At 36.4% G+C, this 19,152-nt stretch overlaps 2 protein-coding genes across 2 annotated transcripts; one reads left to right on the top strand and one right to left on the bottom strand.

Annotated features, from left to right (window-relative positions):
• Position 1: 1 nt before the first annotated feature.
• LOC131788193 (coatomer subunit alpha) lies at positions 2–14,901 on the bottom strand. Its single transcript, XM_059105270.2, has 41 exons — positions 14,714–14,901; positions 13,685–13,798; positions 13,178–13,251; positions 12,487–12,567; positions 12,145–12,221; positions 11,902–12,011; positions 11,541–11,656; positions 10,857–10,956; positions 10,586–10,675; positions 10,124–10,169; positions 9,895–9,977; positions 9,559–9,644; positions 9,256–9,320; positions 9,083–9,152; positions 8,635–8,710; positions 8,410–8,492; positions 8,123–8,262; positions 7,805–7,890; positions 7,550–7,688; positions 6,856–6,910; positions 6,569–6,676; positions 6,382–6,459; positions 6,201–6,269; positions 5,801–5,887; positions 5,265–5,367; positions 5,064–5,159; positions 4,741–4,829; positions 4,246–4,369; positions 4,042–4,134; positions 3,844–3,947; positions 3,664–3,738; positions 3,391–3,459; positions 2,617–2,753; positions 2,300–2,372; positions 1,834–2,025; positions 1,699–1,731; positions 1,503–1,586; positions 1,336–1,413; positions 1,127–1,239; positions 843–924; positions 2–592 (listed from the first exon to the last, which is right to left on the bottom strand). Exons 1-41 carry the CDS (start codon positions 14,751–14,753, stop codon positions 533–535), a joined length of 3,678 nt encoding a protein of 1,225 aa, XP_058961253.2. The 5' UTR covers positions 14,754–14,901; the 3' UTR covers positions 2–532.
• A 122-nt stretch (positions 14,902–15,023) lies between these two features.
• LOC131788192 (small ribosomal subunit protein RACK1) lies at positions 15,024–18,907 on the top strand. The gene is made up of 6 exons (XM_059105269.2): positions 15,024–15,218; positions 16,212–16,383; positions 16,994–17,141; positions 17,371–17,466; positions 18,242–18,493; positions 18,668–18,907. Exons 1-6 carry the CDS (start codon positions 15,110–15,112, stop codon positions 18,836–18,838), a joined length of 948 nt encoding a protein of 315 aa, XP_058961252.1. The 5' UTR covers positions 15,024–15,109; the 3' UTR covers positions 18,839–18,907.
• The last annotated feature ends 245 nt before the right edge of the window (positions 18,908–19,152 follow it).

Raw genomic sequence — 19,152 nt, 5'->3', positions numbered from 1 at the left:
ATGATTTACCTATCAATTAGAAAGATTATATTTTATTAGTCTTCAGCCCTGATTTTTGCCACCCAAATCTGGAATATTCCAAACAACTCTTTATAAACACAAAGCCTTATATTTAGTTCCAATGCTTTTAATGGCATTGAATGATGGATGTTTTTGTGATTTATACATTACTGCTACTTGAAATCTTAACACTATAAAATTCATAGAACATCTACGATTCCTGCGATGGTTTGTTCTTAGATCTACCTTGTCAAGAAATGAACTGAACTTATTTAATTTTCTAACTGCACGAAATATGTTTGTTTCAAAACCTTGAGGCAAGGTTACAGTTTAAATCATTTTTCAACCTCTTAAAGGAATAATTTGTCATTTTTTTAAAGGTACTTCAACTATATGACTGTTTTTGCTCATTTTCTTTTCAAATGAAAAATGACCTTGAATTCTTCCTTTAAAATTAGATGGGAGGTCTTGTTTAAAAAAATGCATTTATTTCTCCTGGTAATGATAGGGATCTGCTGTTCCTTCATATTCTTCATCTGAACTGTAATGGACTGACTCTTAGGCCGATGGCATCTTTTCCAACCTCAGCAACCTACAAGAAAAAAAGAAGAATGAGTAAAATTTGAACCCACTGATCACAAAAATCTTTGGATTAGATCTTCATTCTCCTCACTCATTGCAAGCACTCTACAGTCTGTGAGACAGACATCTGATTCTTCCTTCCCCAAACCTTACCCTACAAAAACTGAGAGAACATTTGTGCAGGGATGATAATCCTCGGTATGTTTTGAATATCCCCTTCATTTAATAAACAAACAGCCAAGGTAAGCTGTAAACCTTACCTTACAGACATTGCAAATTGTTCCTTTGTACTCAGGCAAATAGGAAGCTTGACAGAGAGGGCACTTCTCTTGTGGTTTTCCTCTATAATGACAAAAAAGATCCAACAATAAACACCACTCAGCATGTGTGCAAGCCACACCCAGTCTGAATAACAGTTACAAAACTAATGCACCATCAGGGGGCAGGAAATAGGAGGTTACTAACAAAGAAAGCTATATTGCTTTGTTTAAAAAATGATCACATAGAGAAGAAGTTCCACTTAAGGACACCATAAACTGCCAACCTGTAGAGAGGCTTGTAAGATACTCCACAGATGGTGAAAGGGTTATGCTCATCATATTGAAGAACGTGTGCATCAGTAGGATTCTTGTCACAGGCTTGGAGGATCTTACGAATCTAACAAATGAAATCATACCATCATATCATTGGTAAACACATTTGAAAGCTTGCTTCAAATTAGAAAAAGTGATGAAGTAGTGATCATTTCCAAACCTGGGTAGCTACATCTGGACGTGGTCCTAGTTCCAACAGGCGACGAGCAAAGGACGCAGCTGTCTTGAAATTCTTTAACTGTAAACAAACCGTAACATTAACATATGAAGGCAGAAAGAGTACCCATGAATAATTTGGTTGTATGTCAAAGAGTTGCATGGTCTCACCTTAAAGAAAAGATTGACAGCAGTCCTAAGAGTAAGAATCTGATGTACTGGCTGGAGGTTGCAGTGAGTGAAATATGCCGCCATCTACAATAACACAAACACTTGCAGTAAGCTTCTGATAACTAAAATGAACTTCATTGTCCTTTCCAGGATGTTATATTACATAAAGATGAATAAGCCATAACAAGAAACCAACCTCGCAAAGCCGTTTCTGCTCTTCAAGGGTGGACTGTGGAAAGAAAGAACACCCTTAGAGTAATGTCATGGAATTGACCACTCTAAACATAGTATGACTAGAAGAAATGATCCCAAAAAAAAGCTTCTTGTTCACCTTAGGTAATTCCTTTCTTTTCACTTCCATTTGCAGTCCAACAATGTATTCTCGACATATTCCCAACAGCTGCTGTGCCTCACTTATTTCCTGCTTACTGTCTACAACCAGCAGAGTAACACTCAAGAGAATGGCTTGAAGCTTATAGATTGCTTCCTGAAACTTGCCTCCTGTTGTCAACTGGTAAGCAGCCTGTTCAGAAAGTGAAAAAAAAGAAAAAAACAATATTGGTGGTACACCAGAGCCAGGAAGACTTGAGAAGTTTTCACTGTTATAGAACATACTCTTCCAGTACCTCCCTTCCCTGAAGAAGAGGATCAGCCTAACAAAACTTAAAGCATGCTCACATACTACACAGAAGAAGCATTTAGTAACCTAGCTAATTAAACCTAAAGAACCAAGGATGTAAAATAGCTATGTTATGCTATGTAGCAATGCTAACAAAGTCACTGTGGGTAGTCCTCACCTGTAAACGTTGTACAAGCATATTCAGTTTCAATCCCACAGCAGGAAGGCCACCTTTAGCTCCAGCATCTCTCCTATAAAACCAAATAAGATTATCAATAACGGCCTCAAAGACGCATTATATGTACAGGAGGATCTGTATATACTCTTCTCTGGTTTCACACATCTACATAAACAGACAAAATCGACAGGGAAACATTTCCTCATTTCTAAAACTAAAGGAAATGAGCACAATTTACTTCTAGTATGTGTTAAAATAAAATAATCTTTAATAGAGTTCAATTCTCAACTGAGCTCAGTCCAAAGCAAACAGCTCACCAGTTTCTGTGAGGATGCCCCAGCAATGGTGGCCCTCCAGGCATGCCTGGAAGTGCAGTTCTTCCACGACCAAAGGCCAGCATAAACAGTGGCTTGTATGGTTCAAACACGACTACACCTACTTGGTCATGAAGAAGCTGTGCACACAGAAATTGGAAAAAAAAAAAACAAGAAAAATCTCTCATTAAGGAGTGCATAGGGGTCAGTAAAAGCTGGTTTGGAAGAAGCAGAGTTAAGCTTCTTGCAAATTCTTAGCTTTAATTTTTAAAATCATGATTACACCTCCACATCCATTTTGAAAAAGATGATGGTCACATAATTGAGCCTCTTAGTATAGTCTTAAATGAATGTTCTGAAGAATACCTCAGTAGTGGGTCTAACATGAAGGAAAAAAAAAGGCTCAGGCTGAGAATGAAAAGAATTTACATTTATGCTGCTTCTTCAATAAATCAATAAATTTGAGCCCTTTCTACCAACTGTACAAAGAATACTACATGGAAAAGGTATAATGTTGAAGCCAGAAGACCAAGCATGTTATGAAAAAACAAACCAGGTGAGTGAGAAGACTCTCAGTTCATCTAGCGAGTCAAGGAACTTGCACCAGCCAATTATGATCAAACTGGCAACACCGTGGACTCGCAGCAATTAACTGAATTATAACACACAACATAAAATTTCCTTTATTTTTACTGGTATAACAAGCCTGTTACTGGTATAACAGTCCATGGTGTGTGAGAAAATTTTCGAAGAAAAAAACATGATTATACTACTTACCCTCATAGCACTTTCAAACGACCCAGCCAGGACATGATCAACAGCAAGTTGGGAGTTAGTGCACCACACCTGTAGGAAATAACCACCAAGCTTTCAAAAAGTCATTTTCAAATTAATCATAAAATAAATTGCATGTATTTGGTAATTACCAAATTACTTTTATATATCTTTTTACATCACTAAAAATCTGTTCAGCAACAATCTGACTAAGATAAAAGGCCTGATTTTACAATATCACCAAAATTATGCCAGACAAGAGTGTTCTGAAATTACCTGGGACTGGCTAGTTCCCTTGACAGGAGGCACAAAGTAACCTTCATCTCCTGCACCAGACACAGGACCAACATCCTGTGAAATAAATGCAACAAAACATGACCATATTTTATCTCAGTTTAGTTACATTTCACAATAAACATAATAAAGAGCTGAAGGCAGGACTTGGTTAAAACTTACCAAATCAGGTGGAAGCACCAAATCTTCATCTCCAACATCCCAGCCACCTTCTTCATCTCCCCCAAGGATGTCACCATCAGGGCCTTCCTCACCAAATCCTCCTTCTAATATGATAAAATGTATTTACATTTGGTCAGGATGGAGGATCATAGCTGGCACATTTGACTATAAATAACTCCCAAATAAAGTACAATGTACCTTCATCAATCACAAGCGCTGCATCATCTCCCCAGCCATCTCCAGCACCTTCATCCAGATCTGCAGCCACCATAGCTGCAGCTCCACCACCAGCTATCAGTCAAAGTTAATTTATATTCAATTAGCATTTTCATCTTTACATATTAAACACAGAACTAAAGAGCTCTACATAATGTATAGACATCCATGTGGTTCTAATTTTACCTTTGGCAGCCATGGCTCCTTCAAAGAAAGTCTTTGCCACAGTAAGTAAGGGCCAGTTACCCTCATTCTGAAGGATTGGTGCTGGTGGTTGTAATAACTTGGCATTTGGGTTCACAGCTGGAAGCTAAATAAAAAGTGTGAATGAAATTTGGTTCCGAGATCATAAATCACTGATAGTACAGAATTTTTTTTCTATAAATAGTTTACTGGTAGTGCCTGTATATTGCCATACTTTGCTAACTTCAACTCAGGTAACTCAAACTTCTTACCAGCAAAAACAAAAATGCTTCTTTTGCTGGAGAACATTTTCATTAATTCAGTAAAAGTTACATAAATCCCCAATCATCTTGAACTTGCTTCATTCTCTTTTGCAGGGATTTAATGTATGGTGGCCTTCATTGTACAACCAAGGTGGCTTCAACATGCGTTTCTCTTAAGTCTTAAGTATAGAAATAAGAAACTCAGAATTGTTGAAATATATCAAATTCTACATACTGTCTCTGGATCAAGATCAAAGGTATCTTTTATTTCCTGACATTCTTCAGCAAGCCCATGAGTAGCAGCTGTCAGATATGCCAAGGATCCTTTGAGAAGAGTCCAAATAAAGAAAATAACATTAAATGGCAGTAATTATTTACCTTTACATTGACAAAATAATCAGGTGTCCCATTACAGTCCCAGAAATATCATTACCAATATCCTCATCTTGCAAACAGGCTTGTCATTCACTATTCATCCAGTCATTTTTCCTGGGACATTGAAGACCTCATTTAACCCAGAAAACTGATTATAAAAACACATTTAGCCATTTAATTTACCTTGACCAAGACTCTTCAGGATCTTGATTCTCTCCTCCACATCACCAGTGTACAATGCATTGTGGTATTGGCCACTCATGTCCTTACGGATTTCAGCTACATGCAAAACCAAAAATCAGTTAATTCACAAATAGAATCCATTTATAAATTGGTGCACTACAAAGCAACAAACAGCATGTCAAACTCAGAAAGCACACCCACCAATTTTGGTCATCTTGGCAAGTTTCTCAAGGTTGCCAGTGATAAGATAAAGAAAAGACAACTTGTCAAAGTTCTTTGTTCTCTGATATGCCATTTCTACTACCTGTTGAATAAAATGCAAAAGAAAATTAATGAAAACAACTGAAGTATAACATCATAATTTTCATTGACACAGCCATACACAAAGCCCTAAGCATTCCAAATAAACCAGTCTCATCCTGTGCATTAAGTATAGACTACTCTATTCATTAAGGAAGATTAAAATATTAAAGCAAGAGGCCCCAGTGTGATAAAACCAGCAAAGCAAGCCAAGAAAGTTTAATCAGTCCATCATGATCAAACTGGAAACAGCAGTGACTCACATATGAACTTGTTATGATGACAATTAAAACTTGCCGATCCACATTGAGCCTGGACACCAGTTCTTAGATTTAAGATGCTAACATAGTGGAACTAGCTAAAGAGCAACGCATGCCTTCAGTGCAACCAAGATTACTGTACAAGAAACTAAGACGCACATGTTCTGTGACACATACCTGGTGGTTTCCTTGTGTTAGAGCAGCAGCTCCTAATCGATCCCAACACACCTTGTCATCAAGGCTTCTTGCTGCCTCCAGGGCTACCTGTGAGTAAAAATCACAAAAAATCTCTTACATTTCAGGCACAATTGTAATTTTTTTAATAGTATTATATATGTACATTGCACATAAATCAGCAGCAGTGCATATTAGTAGTAAGAGAGACAGAGGGCAAGGCTCAGTGAACTTCCAAAGCTAGGGAACATTATTATTCTTTTTAAGACTGCAAACACAAATGTTTGTAATCTGTTACCAACCTGTTACCCGGTTTTGTAAACTTGACCCAATTAAATCATAAGGTTAAAATCTCTACAACAGAATGCACAGCCACACTTAATATCCCCCTTGTATAACATACCTCAATGTTACCACATTCTAAGGCCAGTCCAAATCTGGTCTTTTCATCTTTGACAAAATGTAAAGCAACCTGCATTAAAAAAAAAAAAATTGTACTGAGTCTGTCAGCCATTAACAAACCATTATAAAATGCCCCATGCCAGACTGGCGATTGATTTGAGGAGGAAATTAAAGTTTCTTACCTCAGGATAACCTTTCTTTTGAAGGTAAGAAATAATAGACTGTCCCACCAGTTTGGCATTTCGCACCATGTGTAGAACCTATAGAAGGAATAGACAGAAAACTAACTTACAGAGGGTATTTACATGAAACCAGAACGTTGCATGTTTAAAAGTAATCATAAGTGTGTCCAAAACCAGTCCAGCCTACCTCATCATACTTGCGATTGATCAAAGCCAATTTAAACTTGAACTCTGTAGGGTCAATTCCAAGAACTCTGGTTTTACACTCACGATCAAGACAGTACACACTGCTCCCCTAGAAAATAAATATAAATAAAAATAGGTTAAAGCACTATTAACTAACATCAGTTCTTTTCTAATAGTACATAACTAATCTGTATAAGACATATATTTCTGAAAACCACAGACTGCAACAATTAAAATACCTAACATGAATACCACTTTTAAGACACATTCAAATGTTGAGGAACCCACCTTGATTCTTGTGATATAGATGGGAAGGTCAAGTGTACGAATGATACCATGGTCACTAGAATATGAGAAAGTATCAGACAACTATTGCAATGATGCAAATAATGATCTCTAAATTGCAACTAACACTGGTTGGATTTCCTCCCTATGAAGTGACAAATTCTACGCTTGGCTCAAAAAAAATAGAAATAATAAAAAAGATCCCATTATCTGGGACAAGCAGCTTTTCTTTTCCACTTGCCTTCACTTAGGCCCCCTCACAACAAAAGATAAACAAAAATGTTTTGTCTTACTTGCCTACATCTGTTAGAACTGACACATTTACTCAAATCTAAACTTATGCAAGAAAAGACTGGTCCCATTGAAGAATGGGTCACCCCAATGGAAAACAAGCTATAGGATACTACAGATTAGTAGTTTTGTTTCCATACTAATATACATGTACATGTGTGTGTTGTAGAACAATCATTAGATTGTGTTAACAGAAGGGAGGAGCCCAGATTAAAGTACAATACAAAACTTAGGTGATTTCAAATCTGTTAAAGACAAAAAAATAATAGTCATAGTTACTGTAATAGGTAATTGCATGTTTCATTTGTACAAATGAGCTACCCATCGAGGTAAAAGACTGCCAACATGTACTGTAGAGCTGGCTCTTAACTATACAAAATAACAGGCACCCAAATTGCATACTTACCCATTTATTAGTGCATATTTGATGTGGTTACTTGTGGTATAGACAAAAACACCATTTTCTTCCCATGCCCCACTCTTCACACGGATGTTTTCATGGATAGTGCAAAGACACTCCAGTTTTCTATTACAAATTGCAACAACTGGGAACACAATAAAATCAGAAAATTTTAAAAAATTCATTGAAAGTTGCAACCATACATGTTCTGTTGACCCCTTTAAGTTACTGGCATGATGTCAAAGATAAATTCAGACTCACCGTGTTTTCCTAACAAGGCCACATGAGCCATATCAGCTGACCAGACCACATATCGCACCTTATTCACTTTGACAGATGCCAAGGACCTGCCAAAAGAGAGAAATCAAAGATGAAAATATGAAGTATATTCTTTGTTTCAGTAGGATTCCAGACGCCAAAACCACGCCTGCCCTTGGAGGCAGAAAGTTCATCAGGTTTTGGTAACATAAACTGATCACAACAATGGGTGGGATACATTTGATTCACAAGTCATACTACATGTACATGTATTTCCAAGAAAGTATAATTACTACAAGTGTATTTCTAAAAATACTGTACCTCTTCTGCTGCACATCAAACAAGGTGACAGAGTCAGTGTCCCTTAATAGCAAACTGCCAGTGCCAGCATAGAATATCATATCACAAGGAGGAGTTTGGACCTTCTTTGTTACTTCATTCTTTAGGTTTTTGATCAATAGCTGGTCAAGGAAACAAATTTATGTCAATGAAAAGAATGTCACAGAGCATATGACTTCCAAATTCCAGGGTTTTGAATCTTCCTGCAGATCCAGTTTTCTGTGCTGCAGGCTACTGATAAATGCATAACAGTTTTCTCTAATTCTTACAGTATGTGTTCTGTCCAAGACAGCAAATCTATTGCGTGCCACCCACACTGCAGTCAATCCTGATGCTCTTTTGCCCTCAGATACTAAATTGAAAAAAAAAAGCACATTATCAACAGTCAGTTATAAAATTGTGGGTAGTAAGATTTTAGCTATTTGCTATATCTAATGCAGATCATACATCCAAATTAAAAGAAATCTGAAAAAATGAAAATGTTACTTGCATACCTTCTGGGTTGCTACTGTCAATATCCTTGGGAACTGCATGCAGCTCATAAACACAGTTCTCTGGATTGCTTGCATTCTAACATGAAAGAAACATCCAATCAAAGTAAACAAATTATTTCACACTTGTTGGTGAACTGTCAAACTCTGTTTTCCAAAGGCATTTCTCGCAACCCGCCACTCAAGAACAATGTAAATTTTCATGGTTCTTTGTTTTAAACATGCACATTTCAATTAAATTCTCAATTTTAGGTAAAAAAAGAAAAAGCATATGCAGATGTTAAGAATATTCACCCGCAAAACATTTGCATTCCAGTCATGTAAAATGAAATTGTTTCCTTGGGTAACCCCTTGTGAGCAAAACAGACACTTCTTCTCACAGATAAAATATTTAATAGATGCAACACTTTTACCATGCACATGACTATTCATACTGATGGGAATCACTTACTGTGCAGAGAAGAACACAGTTTTCTGCAGGATTGTATGACATGCTATACACAGGAGTGCGAGACGAGTTCCTAGAATTGTAAAAATATATCAGTGTGCATAAAAAGTAATATGTACAACAAACAAAATACAACTATGTAGGTCCAGTTAAGCAAAATTGAAAATGGTTTGTACCTCCTGAACTGCATGACTGGCACATCTTTAGAGGTTCCAAATTCATACATCCTCAGATATCTCTCCTACAAAATAATAACTTTCTTAATAACATAGAAAAATCTTAAGCTTAGGAATGCATATCCATGTAATGAAAAAAGACAGATCTTTTTTACCTCGGCAACTTCACTTAAAGGACTGGCAGTGGCATAACCATGCATAAATATTTACTCCTGTTACTACACTTGTAAGTGCCCAGCATACTGAAGGTAAAATGTTTTCTAATTTGTTTGTTTGTTTCTTCTCCGTTCTCTTTTGACCCACCTTTGTATAATACAGAATGTTTCCATGAACTGCATAAGCTGGCCTCTCCCTCTCTAACTTAAAGACTATCATTCCACTATCATGGCCTGGAAGGAAACGAACAGCTCTCAATCATAAAGAACACTGTAAGTACCCCATGGTAGATGTGCAGATGAATTTATCTGCCATACAAGGTACTTTTATGCACTTACCCACTGAGCAAAGCCTTTGCAAGCCCACATTCCAAACTAATCCCAAAGGGCAAGCTCTATTTCATTCATATTATCTACTTTAGTACAATGAAAAGAAAATGTTGGGGAAATACTCTCTGCTAAAACACAAGTGACAGAACCATACCTGCAGCAAATAGATTGAGTGTGGGATGAGCAGCTGCTACCCAGAACCTGTCATGCTCTCTCCTGAATGTTTGAACTCCAGTTCTAAAAATGTAAAAGTGAACTCAGTCTAATCACAATAAACATACTTGACACATGGGAAATGATCCAGATTTTTTGCAGGTCTCACTACCTAGTATACGTGTGAAAACATCATGCCACAACATCTCATCTTAAGATGAACTTCTCACCTCTTTGACATGTCCCAAACTCTGATGCTCTTGTCTTCTGAATTGCCTGTGAAAAGACGAGGAGAAATTTTTTAAGAATAATAGCACTAAGAGAAAGCAGGAGACAACTGTACGCTCACAACATATAGTGCATGCTGACTTAAACCTAACATTGTTTCAAAAGGAGTACAGTTTTCAATTAAATTGGCTTTTTAGCTCCTATTTTGCTGCATCAATCATTTTGCAGTTCAAATTTTAATTTTCTTGGTTTTAAATCTTATAAACAGTTTAATTTAATGTTTCCTTTATTTCAGACTATTACTGTATGACAAATATAAGACAAAAGGAAAAAAACCCCAATTTTTTTGAGAAATTTGACACCATGAGAACATTTGTACTTCACCATATAACAGTACTTCAACTACTGTAAAAAAACATTTTTAACAACTGTATAGGACATCAATATTTAGTTAGTATACTTACTCAAAATCAGCTCTTGCCTAGGGTGGAACATTACACATGATACATTATTATAGTGTCCTCGGCATGTATCTACTTCCCAGGCCTTGGAGTCTAGAATTAACAAAAAATAAAATATCTTGTAACACTGATCAACACATGGCTAAATAACACTCCTTGGAATTATTATTTTCATAATTGACAACTTCAATTTACCTAGTGTAAATTACATGAATGTTTGATCAAATCTGAGTATTTGAAATGTTTTACTAGAGAACAAAACAAACTTTAATACCATTCATTCTCCACAGTTTGACTTGTCTGTCGTCAGCTCCAGACACAATAAGTGGCATGGTGGGATGGAAAGAAACCCAGTTGACACCACGATCATGACCCTAAGAACAGAGCACAAAGAGACCTTTAATTTGACAAGAGTACAGGAATATCAGCCCTCCCCTTTCCTCTGCTATTTGATAAACTGATAATTCCAAACAATGGCTCAAGATTGCTTGAAAGGTTCAATAAAATGTCACTTTAAATGTGGTAATTCAAATACAGTTACAGTGTGTCTGTTTCATGAACTTTCTGGAATCAGTCTCAACCAGACTCACCAGAAGGAAAACCCCCCTGGTATTTTATCATACAACAAACCAGTGCAACAGGTACAGTGGAAGCCCCCCTGTATTCAAAAAGATTCATTCCCATGGGCTGACAATACACATACATGTCTAACAGGATCTTAAGTTATCTCTTTAGACCCCTTGCACAACTACATGTAGGAAAGGTTTTCAAAGAAGGCATATCAGCATACTCTATTCAGTGGTTCCTTTCATTCATATTATCAGCATGTATTATAAATGGTGCTCAATTGCCTTATAATAAACAAACTACCTTTCCAGTGTAAGTTCCAATAATCTGAAACTTTATATATGTACAATACAGGCATGGAAATCTGATTAGTTTGTACATATCCACATACCTCGAGTACATGTTTAACAATAGCATCTGACTGTCCAAATAGATCTGTGTGGCCAGGAGTTTTTAAGTGCTCTTCTAGTCCACTTGCTCCAGGTGCACAGGTTTTCTTTCTAAGACCTTAAATTTTAAAGTTGACAACTTGATAGTCTTGTAAAAAAAAGTAATTGCAGTTATGATGATGATCAAATCAGAACCCTATAAGATTCTCTTCTGTTCTATCTCTTCTGTTCTATCAAGAGAAGAATGACGAGACTTTTAATCTGATACCAAAAATTGTGTAGGGATTCCCTCCCTCCTTACTATTTTATCATACTGCACCAAAATGGGCATTAAAAGGGACCAGTAACAACAACAGTGCCCACCTGAAATATCCCAGACTCTTACTGTTTGGTCAAGCGAAGCAGAAACAACCAAGTCTTCTGCAGGATGAAACTGAGCACACATCACATAGTGATTATGTCCTGTGAGAACACTGTAGGACAAAATGATTATCAATTCCATTATTGGATAGAAGTGATGATGAAAAAAATCAACAAGAATAACATGGCCCTACTGATAATCATCATAAAATGTCACTACTGTGTCAAGGCCAAAAAAGTAAGTACCAGATACAAGTGCGCGACTGCCAATTCCAGATGCGAATTGTTTGATCATCAGAAGCACTGATTATCCATGGATATTCCTGTCAATTAACATACATGTTGACATAAAAACAGAGTTGGACATTTTGGAAAAAAATATTAACATTAACCAACAAAATGACAAAAACATGCACTGGTCCCTGAATCTATTTGACCAAAAAGCAAAAAAATTTAACAGTAACAATATCAACCCTGATTTACAATGCTTAATGGTATAAATAAAACTACTAAACTAGAATGAGACATGTAATGTTAAAAGAGCACCATGCCAAAGTTGTACACTTCTTAATATCATGCATTGCTTACATGGTGATAAAAAGTTGTTCGGATGTAATCCAAGTGGCCCAACAGAGTGAACAGACATTTCTTCTGTTTGTAGTTCCACACCTAATTCAAGAAATACAATGATTACTTTCTGTTTTCTGTGTTGAAGAAAATGCTCATAGTCATCTGTAAGAAAACAAACTTTGATATTGACCCTGTCTCACAAATCTAAACATTGATACCCTGTACCCTGTATATGAATTTAGCTATCAATACAAGAACCCAAGATCAAATTTACTTTCAAATGCCATACCTTTATGACTCACTTCAGTACCTGGGGCGTTTACTTACTTTTGGTACCTTTAGGAAGGGTGCTTATTCAAAAAGGGATAAGGCACTTATTTCTCTTTTGAAAACAGCAGAATATACAAAACAAAGCTTTGATATTTATTTTAAAGGAAACTACAGTAGAAACTGTAAAAGTAACATATGTCCAGTGAACAATTGCATGATAATGATGGGATTGTACTCTAGCAGTGTTATCACTGACACAGAATAGGACAGTTACTCATTGCAGGATGATTCAGAAACCAAAATCTATTCCTATTTATTTCTGATTCCAAGTAAACTCCAACTCACTACAATGTACATACACCCCTTTAAGCCACATTCAAACGATGGAGGTTAGTTCAAAGATGTGATCACATATATCAATGAGACACAAAAGACATACCTTTATCTTATAATCATCTCCTCCAGAAACAAACAAAGGTTGGTTGGTATGAAAATTGATTCCTCTTACTGGACCTAGAAAAAAAGAACAGGGTACTACATCTTGACCAAATAATATACAAGATATGGCAAATTATTGTGGTTAAAATGGTGTTTCAAAATACTTTAAGTTTTGATTCATCCATATATTGATTCATTCCTTTGTTTCAAACTAGAAAAATGAATAGCAGGCAAGGAAAAATTTACATAAAATCTGTTTTGGAAAAACTAAGACCTAACTACAATAGAACCAAAGCATGGTGAAAATAGTTAAAACATATTGTAAATTGAACATAATTAAGTCAATAGCAATTAAGATCTTGTGTTTTTTTAGGTGTTATTTTCTGTCATTATATAAACAAGAAACACCACCACTAGGATTAGTTCATCCTTTAATTTAATTGTCTATTACATGCATTACAAGACTTAGGACATGCTTAGGATGCATCTTGAAACACTATGTTCTCACCGTCATGCTCATCAAATCTCTCCAGCAATGTGCACATTCGGTAGTCCCACAACTGTATAACACCATTATGCAGACTAGCAAGAACCCATGGTCTCTTGGGGTGGAAGGCAATGCCTAAATAATGGAAGACAAAGGCAGAAGTCAATATTACATGGAATTCTAATGTACCCTAACAGTGTTATAGTGCGCCACTGTCTATCTCAGTTCTAGGAATTTTCCCAAAGTTCAGGTGACCATAAGCTAATTTTACCACTAAAAAAATTTTTGGAAACAGTGGAGTCTAAAGTAGAACCTACAAAAGTAGTAAACAATCAAGTTTTCATGCAGCACTAGTCTAGAGTAAGCTTTCTCAAATATCACTAGGGCAAATTTCAAATGAGTATCAAAAGTAAATTGGCATTTCTATGGTTTTGTTTCCATTCACTCTGTGGTAGGTCTAAAAACTTGCACACCTTCTCAACCAATCATATTGAATACTACAACCAATTAGAACCTGGTCACTTGCATTTTCCATGTTTTATGCAGTTTTCTTGATTTTACTTGGCTTCTCACATTATTTTCCATTGTTCTGATTGGCCCTTGTGATTGAATGGTTTGAGTTTTTTAACTGTCCGTCAAAATTCGCTCCATTACTGACAAATGATCACTTTATTGAATCACAAAATACAGTGACTAAAACTTTCAAAATCAGTGGTCAGGTTTTACAGAATTTTTCCCTCTGAACATGCGACTTTCAACAGACCAATAAGTTAACAATTATATTAAATTAACAATACACTGCATTCAACAAACTTCCAAAAACAAAGAATTATTCGATCTTAGAACCAATCGATCGTCTGATTCTTGAAAAGAAGCCATGAACAAGAGATTTTCCACGGATATCCACGGTAGATTAAAGTTTATTTAGTAGATTAAGATGAAAAGGGATCAAAATTATTTTTTTGAAAAACATTCATGTGAAGGCAGTCGTAATTCTGTACAAGGCGTCATGCATACCGTGAACACGAAATAATAGAGCGACTTCCTTACCTTTAACTCTCGCCGATTTTGTTTCAAATTTCGTAAGCATGGTAAAAAATAATTTACCAAACCTTTCAAGAGGCTAATAATAAATGATTAAAAACACCACTAAGGCTTGCACCCGCCAAGACCGCCAGAATATGATGAAAATTGGTAGAAAACTTGTAGAGTTCTACCAGTGCGAACAATATGGCGGTCGCCACGTCACTTCAGACATGTGTGAGTGCCTCGATTTCATGTAAGAGATTTGCTCCTCCTACCCCTCCCTCAAAGAAATCGTTCAAGTCGGCCCCAGTTTTAAAATCATGGCACGCGACCTTCCTCTCTCTCTTTCCTCTCTACGACCGCCATCGCGGTTTAGATCGGTGTACAATCCGCCGAAATTGACAAGAAAAGCGATACATCATGGCTGAACAATTAGTTCTTAAGGGAACATTAAAGGGACACAATGGCTGGGTAACACAGATAGCCACCAATCCTCAGATCCCAGACAAGATTTTATCCGGTTCTCGGGGTATGTAACTCACTGATTCTATGTTGTATTTTGGTGTTGGGTTGGTAGTTGTACGAATGATTACCCGTGATCTCTAGCCGAAACATTGCTTCCTCCATTTGTGGAAAATGTTAAGTTCACAATCATCTTTATCGCCAATACTCATTATTTCTATGGGTAACCAAATGATTAGTGCACTATCAGCCAACATTTAGGAATCACAACTGCACTTCTAATAGTTGAATCAGAACCATTAAATACTCACTCAAAGGTTAGCTTGTATTTTTACAGCTGAACACGATATAGTGGTATAATACGTATACAGTTATGTTGGTGTAACAGTGCTGATGTCAGATCTTAGCTATCCTTGAGGAAAAAAATATTTGTTTTTTGAAGGGCAGCTCTCTTTTATGATTTAAGCTAAATTGTTGACTAGGAGGTGGGAAGATAGGTTTAAGACAACATCAGCTGAGACATGGCACATGTACTTGGGCATTAGATGAAATCAGCTTGTTGCTGTGCAGTGTTTAACTTCATGTAAAATTCCAAATGATGTGTAATGAGTTTTTGTGTTGTCTTGTTTTCTGACTGTATATTTCAAAGTTATTTTTACTTAATATTACAGTATTACTGTATTTTCTTATTGTGTCTGAAAGAAAATGTAAGTTTAAAATTGACTTAACCTGAAATTCATGTTAAAAAAAATTCACGAAACAGTCCGATAAAATGCAGGCTTAAGCTATCACATGTACAGCGAGTAGCTTGTAACTGGCTGTCACTATTCATTGCATTATTCTGAGTGTTACACACATTTGGAAAATGTTTTGAAGATAAGGAGACAATCTTTCTCTGTCTAAAATGCTAGAAATACACACACTTGGAGAAATAAGAGAGAGTAAATGGGTAGAAGAACTAAACCACTTTACGATTCTTAAAGATTGGAATACAAGAACTGATTGCAATTCTTTTCTTTGATCACTGCCAGTGTATTAATGTAAGCTCTGTGTGTCTCAGATAAACAACTCATTGTTTGGAAACTGAAACGTGAGGAAACCAACTATGGCGAACCTGAGAGATCTCTCACTGGTCACAATCACTTTGTATCTGATGTGGTCATGTCATCTGATGGTCAGTTTGCACTCTCTGGCTCATGGGATAAGTGCATGAGATTGTGGGATCTTAATGCGTAAGTCTTGTCTAATATCAAACTTCATACTTAAGAAGGTGTATGCTTCAGAAACCATAGTACTATAAAGACGTATAGATTTATCTCTTATCATGTTTTGAGACTTGAGAGAGCAATATAACCATTTGCAAATTTTCTTCAAATATTCCAAAAAACTAACTATGGTTGGTGCCATTTTGGGAAACAAAAATTTTGGTGATCAAGCTGCACAGCTATCAAAGGCATAAACCAAACTTACTGCTCACCAATATTTGTTTTGGTGGTTACCACAGAAAGTCATTACTTGAGTAAAAAATTGCCACTTTGTGTATTTATTTATGATTTAAACAGATGGGAGAGAGATGGAAATGACAGGAGTGAGAGTTGTAAAGCAACAGTCCCAATGGTTGTGTCCATAGTTAAATTTTTAGCCCAATTGAAGACAACTTTTGAAACCTTAGATGACATTTAATCTCAAAATGCAGTCAGTGTCATAATTTCATGTGAAATTTTCACTGCCAGATATAAAAAAATTTTCAGTTTGGGGTTCTTAGTTTATTATTATTTATTTCTTTTTTTTCTTTTTTTGTATGTATTTAAATATTTTTTTGTCAACTTTGTTGTTCATTAGTGGCACCACCACTCGCCAGTTTGTCGGCCACACCAAAGACATTTTGAGTGTTGCATTCTCTGCTGACAATCGTCAGATTGTGTCAGGATCCCGTGATTGCAATATTAAGTTATGGAATACCCTGGGTCAATGCAAGTATACTATTCAGGTGTGTGGAAGTTATCATGACTTGGTGTAATTCCATTATTTGTTCTACTATGGTTTCTCTTTTGTCAAGCTAAGTGCTAAGTACATAATGATGAAATTGAAAAATGTGAGCATCAACTTTAAACAAAGAGTTGAAATTGAACAACAACAGACACCAACTCAAAGTTGACTATTTACAAGAAAATTCATATATGTCTTGGTTTTTTATAATTATTTGTTCTTTATAACAGGATGAGGGACACACTGAATGGGTATCTTGTGTTAGGTTCTCGCCAAACTCAACAAATCCCATCATCGTTTCTGCTGGCTGGGACAAAGTTGTGAAGGTATTTCTCAAATATGCTTTCTTCAAACCCAAATACTTTACTTAGAGTTCTGTCGTCTTTTCACTCTCAAGTCAAAATATCACTTATCTACAATTTTTTTTCATACATTTTTTTTTCCTGTCTTCCCATCACTTTCCCCTGAAACTGTGCCACTATAGTGCATGTATGAAGTACTTCCTCTGTGGTCATTCCTGGGATTGTAAAGGGTGTCTCAAATATTTGTTAGTTCCTAAATATATCTAGCTCACAACCATAGCAGTATATTTCTGTATTGTGAACATGATTTACAATTAATAATTATAGAACTAGTCTGATTTTTGTTTATCTTTTTGTAATCCTTTCCTCTGAGAGTGGCAATTAAACTTCTGTTCTTCCTCACAATATTGAGCCATCAATTTTTAGAAAGGTGGTTAGATCAGTGCCTGAGTGCTATTTTGAGAAAAACAAAATTCTTCCCATCAAGTTACAATGAAATGCAAAGCAGTAAGCAAGGGAGGATCACAAATAAAACTTTTTGATTGGGGTAAAGGCTGAAAGACTGACTAAACATTTCTGGAACAAAGGAAATACAACCAGTTTGATAAGATAATTTGAATCTGGGAAATTCAATTTGGTTGAAACTAATAATGCAAAACCCTCAGTATCTCAATTAGAATTTCCTCAGCACCTCAGGACCTTTAGGTCATGGGTATTTCATTGTATGCTATATTCTCAGCAGGAAGGGATTCAAGAGTGTCGTGTGAGTTAATGAACTGCTTTTATTAATTCCTTCAAGGTTTGGAACCTGACCAATTGCCGTCTCAAGACAAACCATATCGGACACACTGGATATCTTAACTGTGTCACTGTATCACCTGATGGCTCTCTGTGTGCATCTGGTGGTAAGGATGGTATGGCCATGCTGTGGGACTTGAACGAGGGAAAACACCTGTACACACTTGATGGAGGTGACATTCTGAATTCACTGTGTTTCAGCCCCAACAGATACTGGCTCTGTGCTGCCGCAGGACCCAGCATTAAGATTTGGGTGAGTAGCATATCGCTTACAATAGGCAAAAAGTAGTTAAAGGGAGATTTTCAGAGTTGCTTGGAGCTACAGAAGTTGGGATAAAGTTTAGTAGTATGGGCCTTGGACTCATAAGCTGCCCTGAACTTTCGTTATGGGTATTGAAGAAGAATTTGTTCTAATTATTTCTTTAAGGATTTGGAAGGCAAGTCCATTGTGGATGAGCTGAGACCAGATGTGATCAGCATGGGAGGCAAAGCCCCACCTGCCAACTGTATCTCCTTGGCATGGTCAGCTGATGGCCAGACTCTGTTTGCAGGTTACACTGACAACTTGATCCGTGTGTGGCAAGTCACTCGCGTTTAAGACAATTAGCCATGCTTTGTGACTGAGGAATTTTACATTGTAAAAATAAAGATACAATTACACAGTAAACAGATTCTGCTTCCTTTTGATGAGTCTTTTAGCTGTAAAGTTCCCAAAAGGTATGTTAATTATGGTATGAGAGGTAATATCTTTCCTCGTTAGAGTGGGTTCTGGTCAATGGACTTCTTTGAAATAAGAAGTGTTGGGAAGATTTTTGACGCCATCAGTGAATTTTATAATTGTCCGCAAAACAAAAGACATTCAAACAGCACAATATTTCATGAATGTTTTCATGTGTACAAAGGTTCTACGTG

Source organism: Pocillopora verrucosa, chromosome 1 (assembly GCF_036669915.1).
Source record: "Pocillopora verrucosa isolate sample1 chromosome 1, ASM3666991v2, whole genome shotgun sequence".
Lineage (NCBI taxonomy): Eukaryota > Metazoa > Cnidaria > Anthozoa > Scleractinia > Pocilloporidae > Pocillopora > Pocillopora verrucosa.
Note: the sequence above shows the minus strand (reverse complement) of the source record. Positions and strands in the feature narration are given on the sequence as shown.

Coding starts and splice junctions, on each gene's coding strand:
- LOC131788193 (XM_059105270.2), bottom strand. CDS start 14,753: ATGCTTACGAAATTTGAAACAAAATCGGCGAGAGTTAAAG. Junction 9,978..10,123: donor GTTTGGGACATGTCAAAGAG/GTGAGAAGTTCA, acceptor TTACATTTTTAG/AACTGGAGTTCAAACATTCA. Junction 1,414..1,502: donor CTGTCAATCTTTTCTTTAAG/GTGAGACCATGC, acceptor GTTTGTTTACAG/TTAAAGAATTTCAAGACAGC.
- LOC131788192 (XM_059105269.2), top strand. CDS start 15,110: ATGGCTGAACAATTAGTTCTTAAGGGAACATTAAAGGGACACAATGGC. Junction 15,219..16,211: donor GATTTTATCCGGTTCTCGGG/GTATGTAACTCA, acceptor TGTGTGTCTCAG/ATAAACAACTCATTGTTTGG. Junction 17,142..17,370: donor AATGCAAGTATACTATTCAG/GTGTGTGGAAGT, acceptor TCTTTATAACAG/GATGAGGGACACACTGAATG.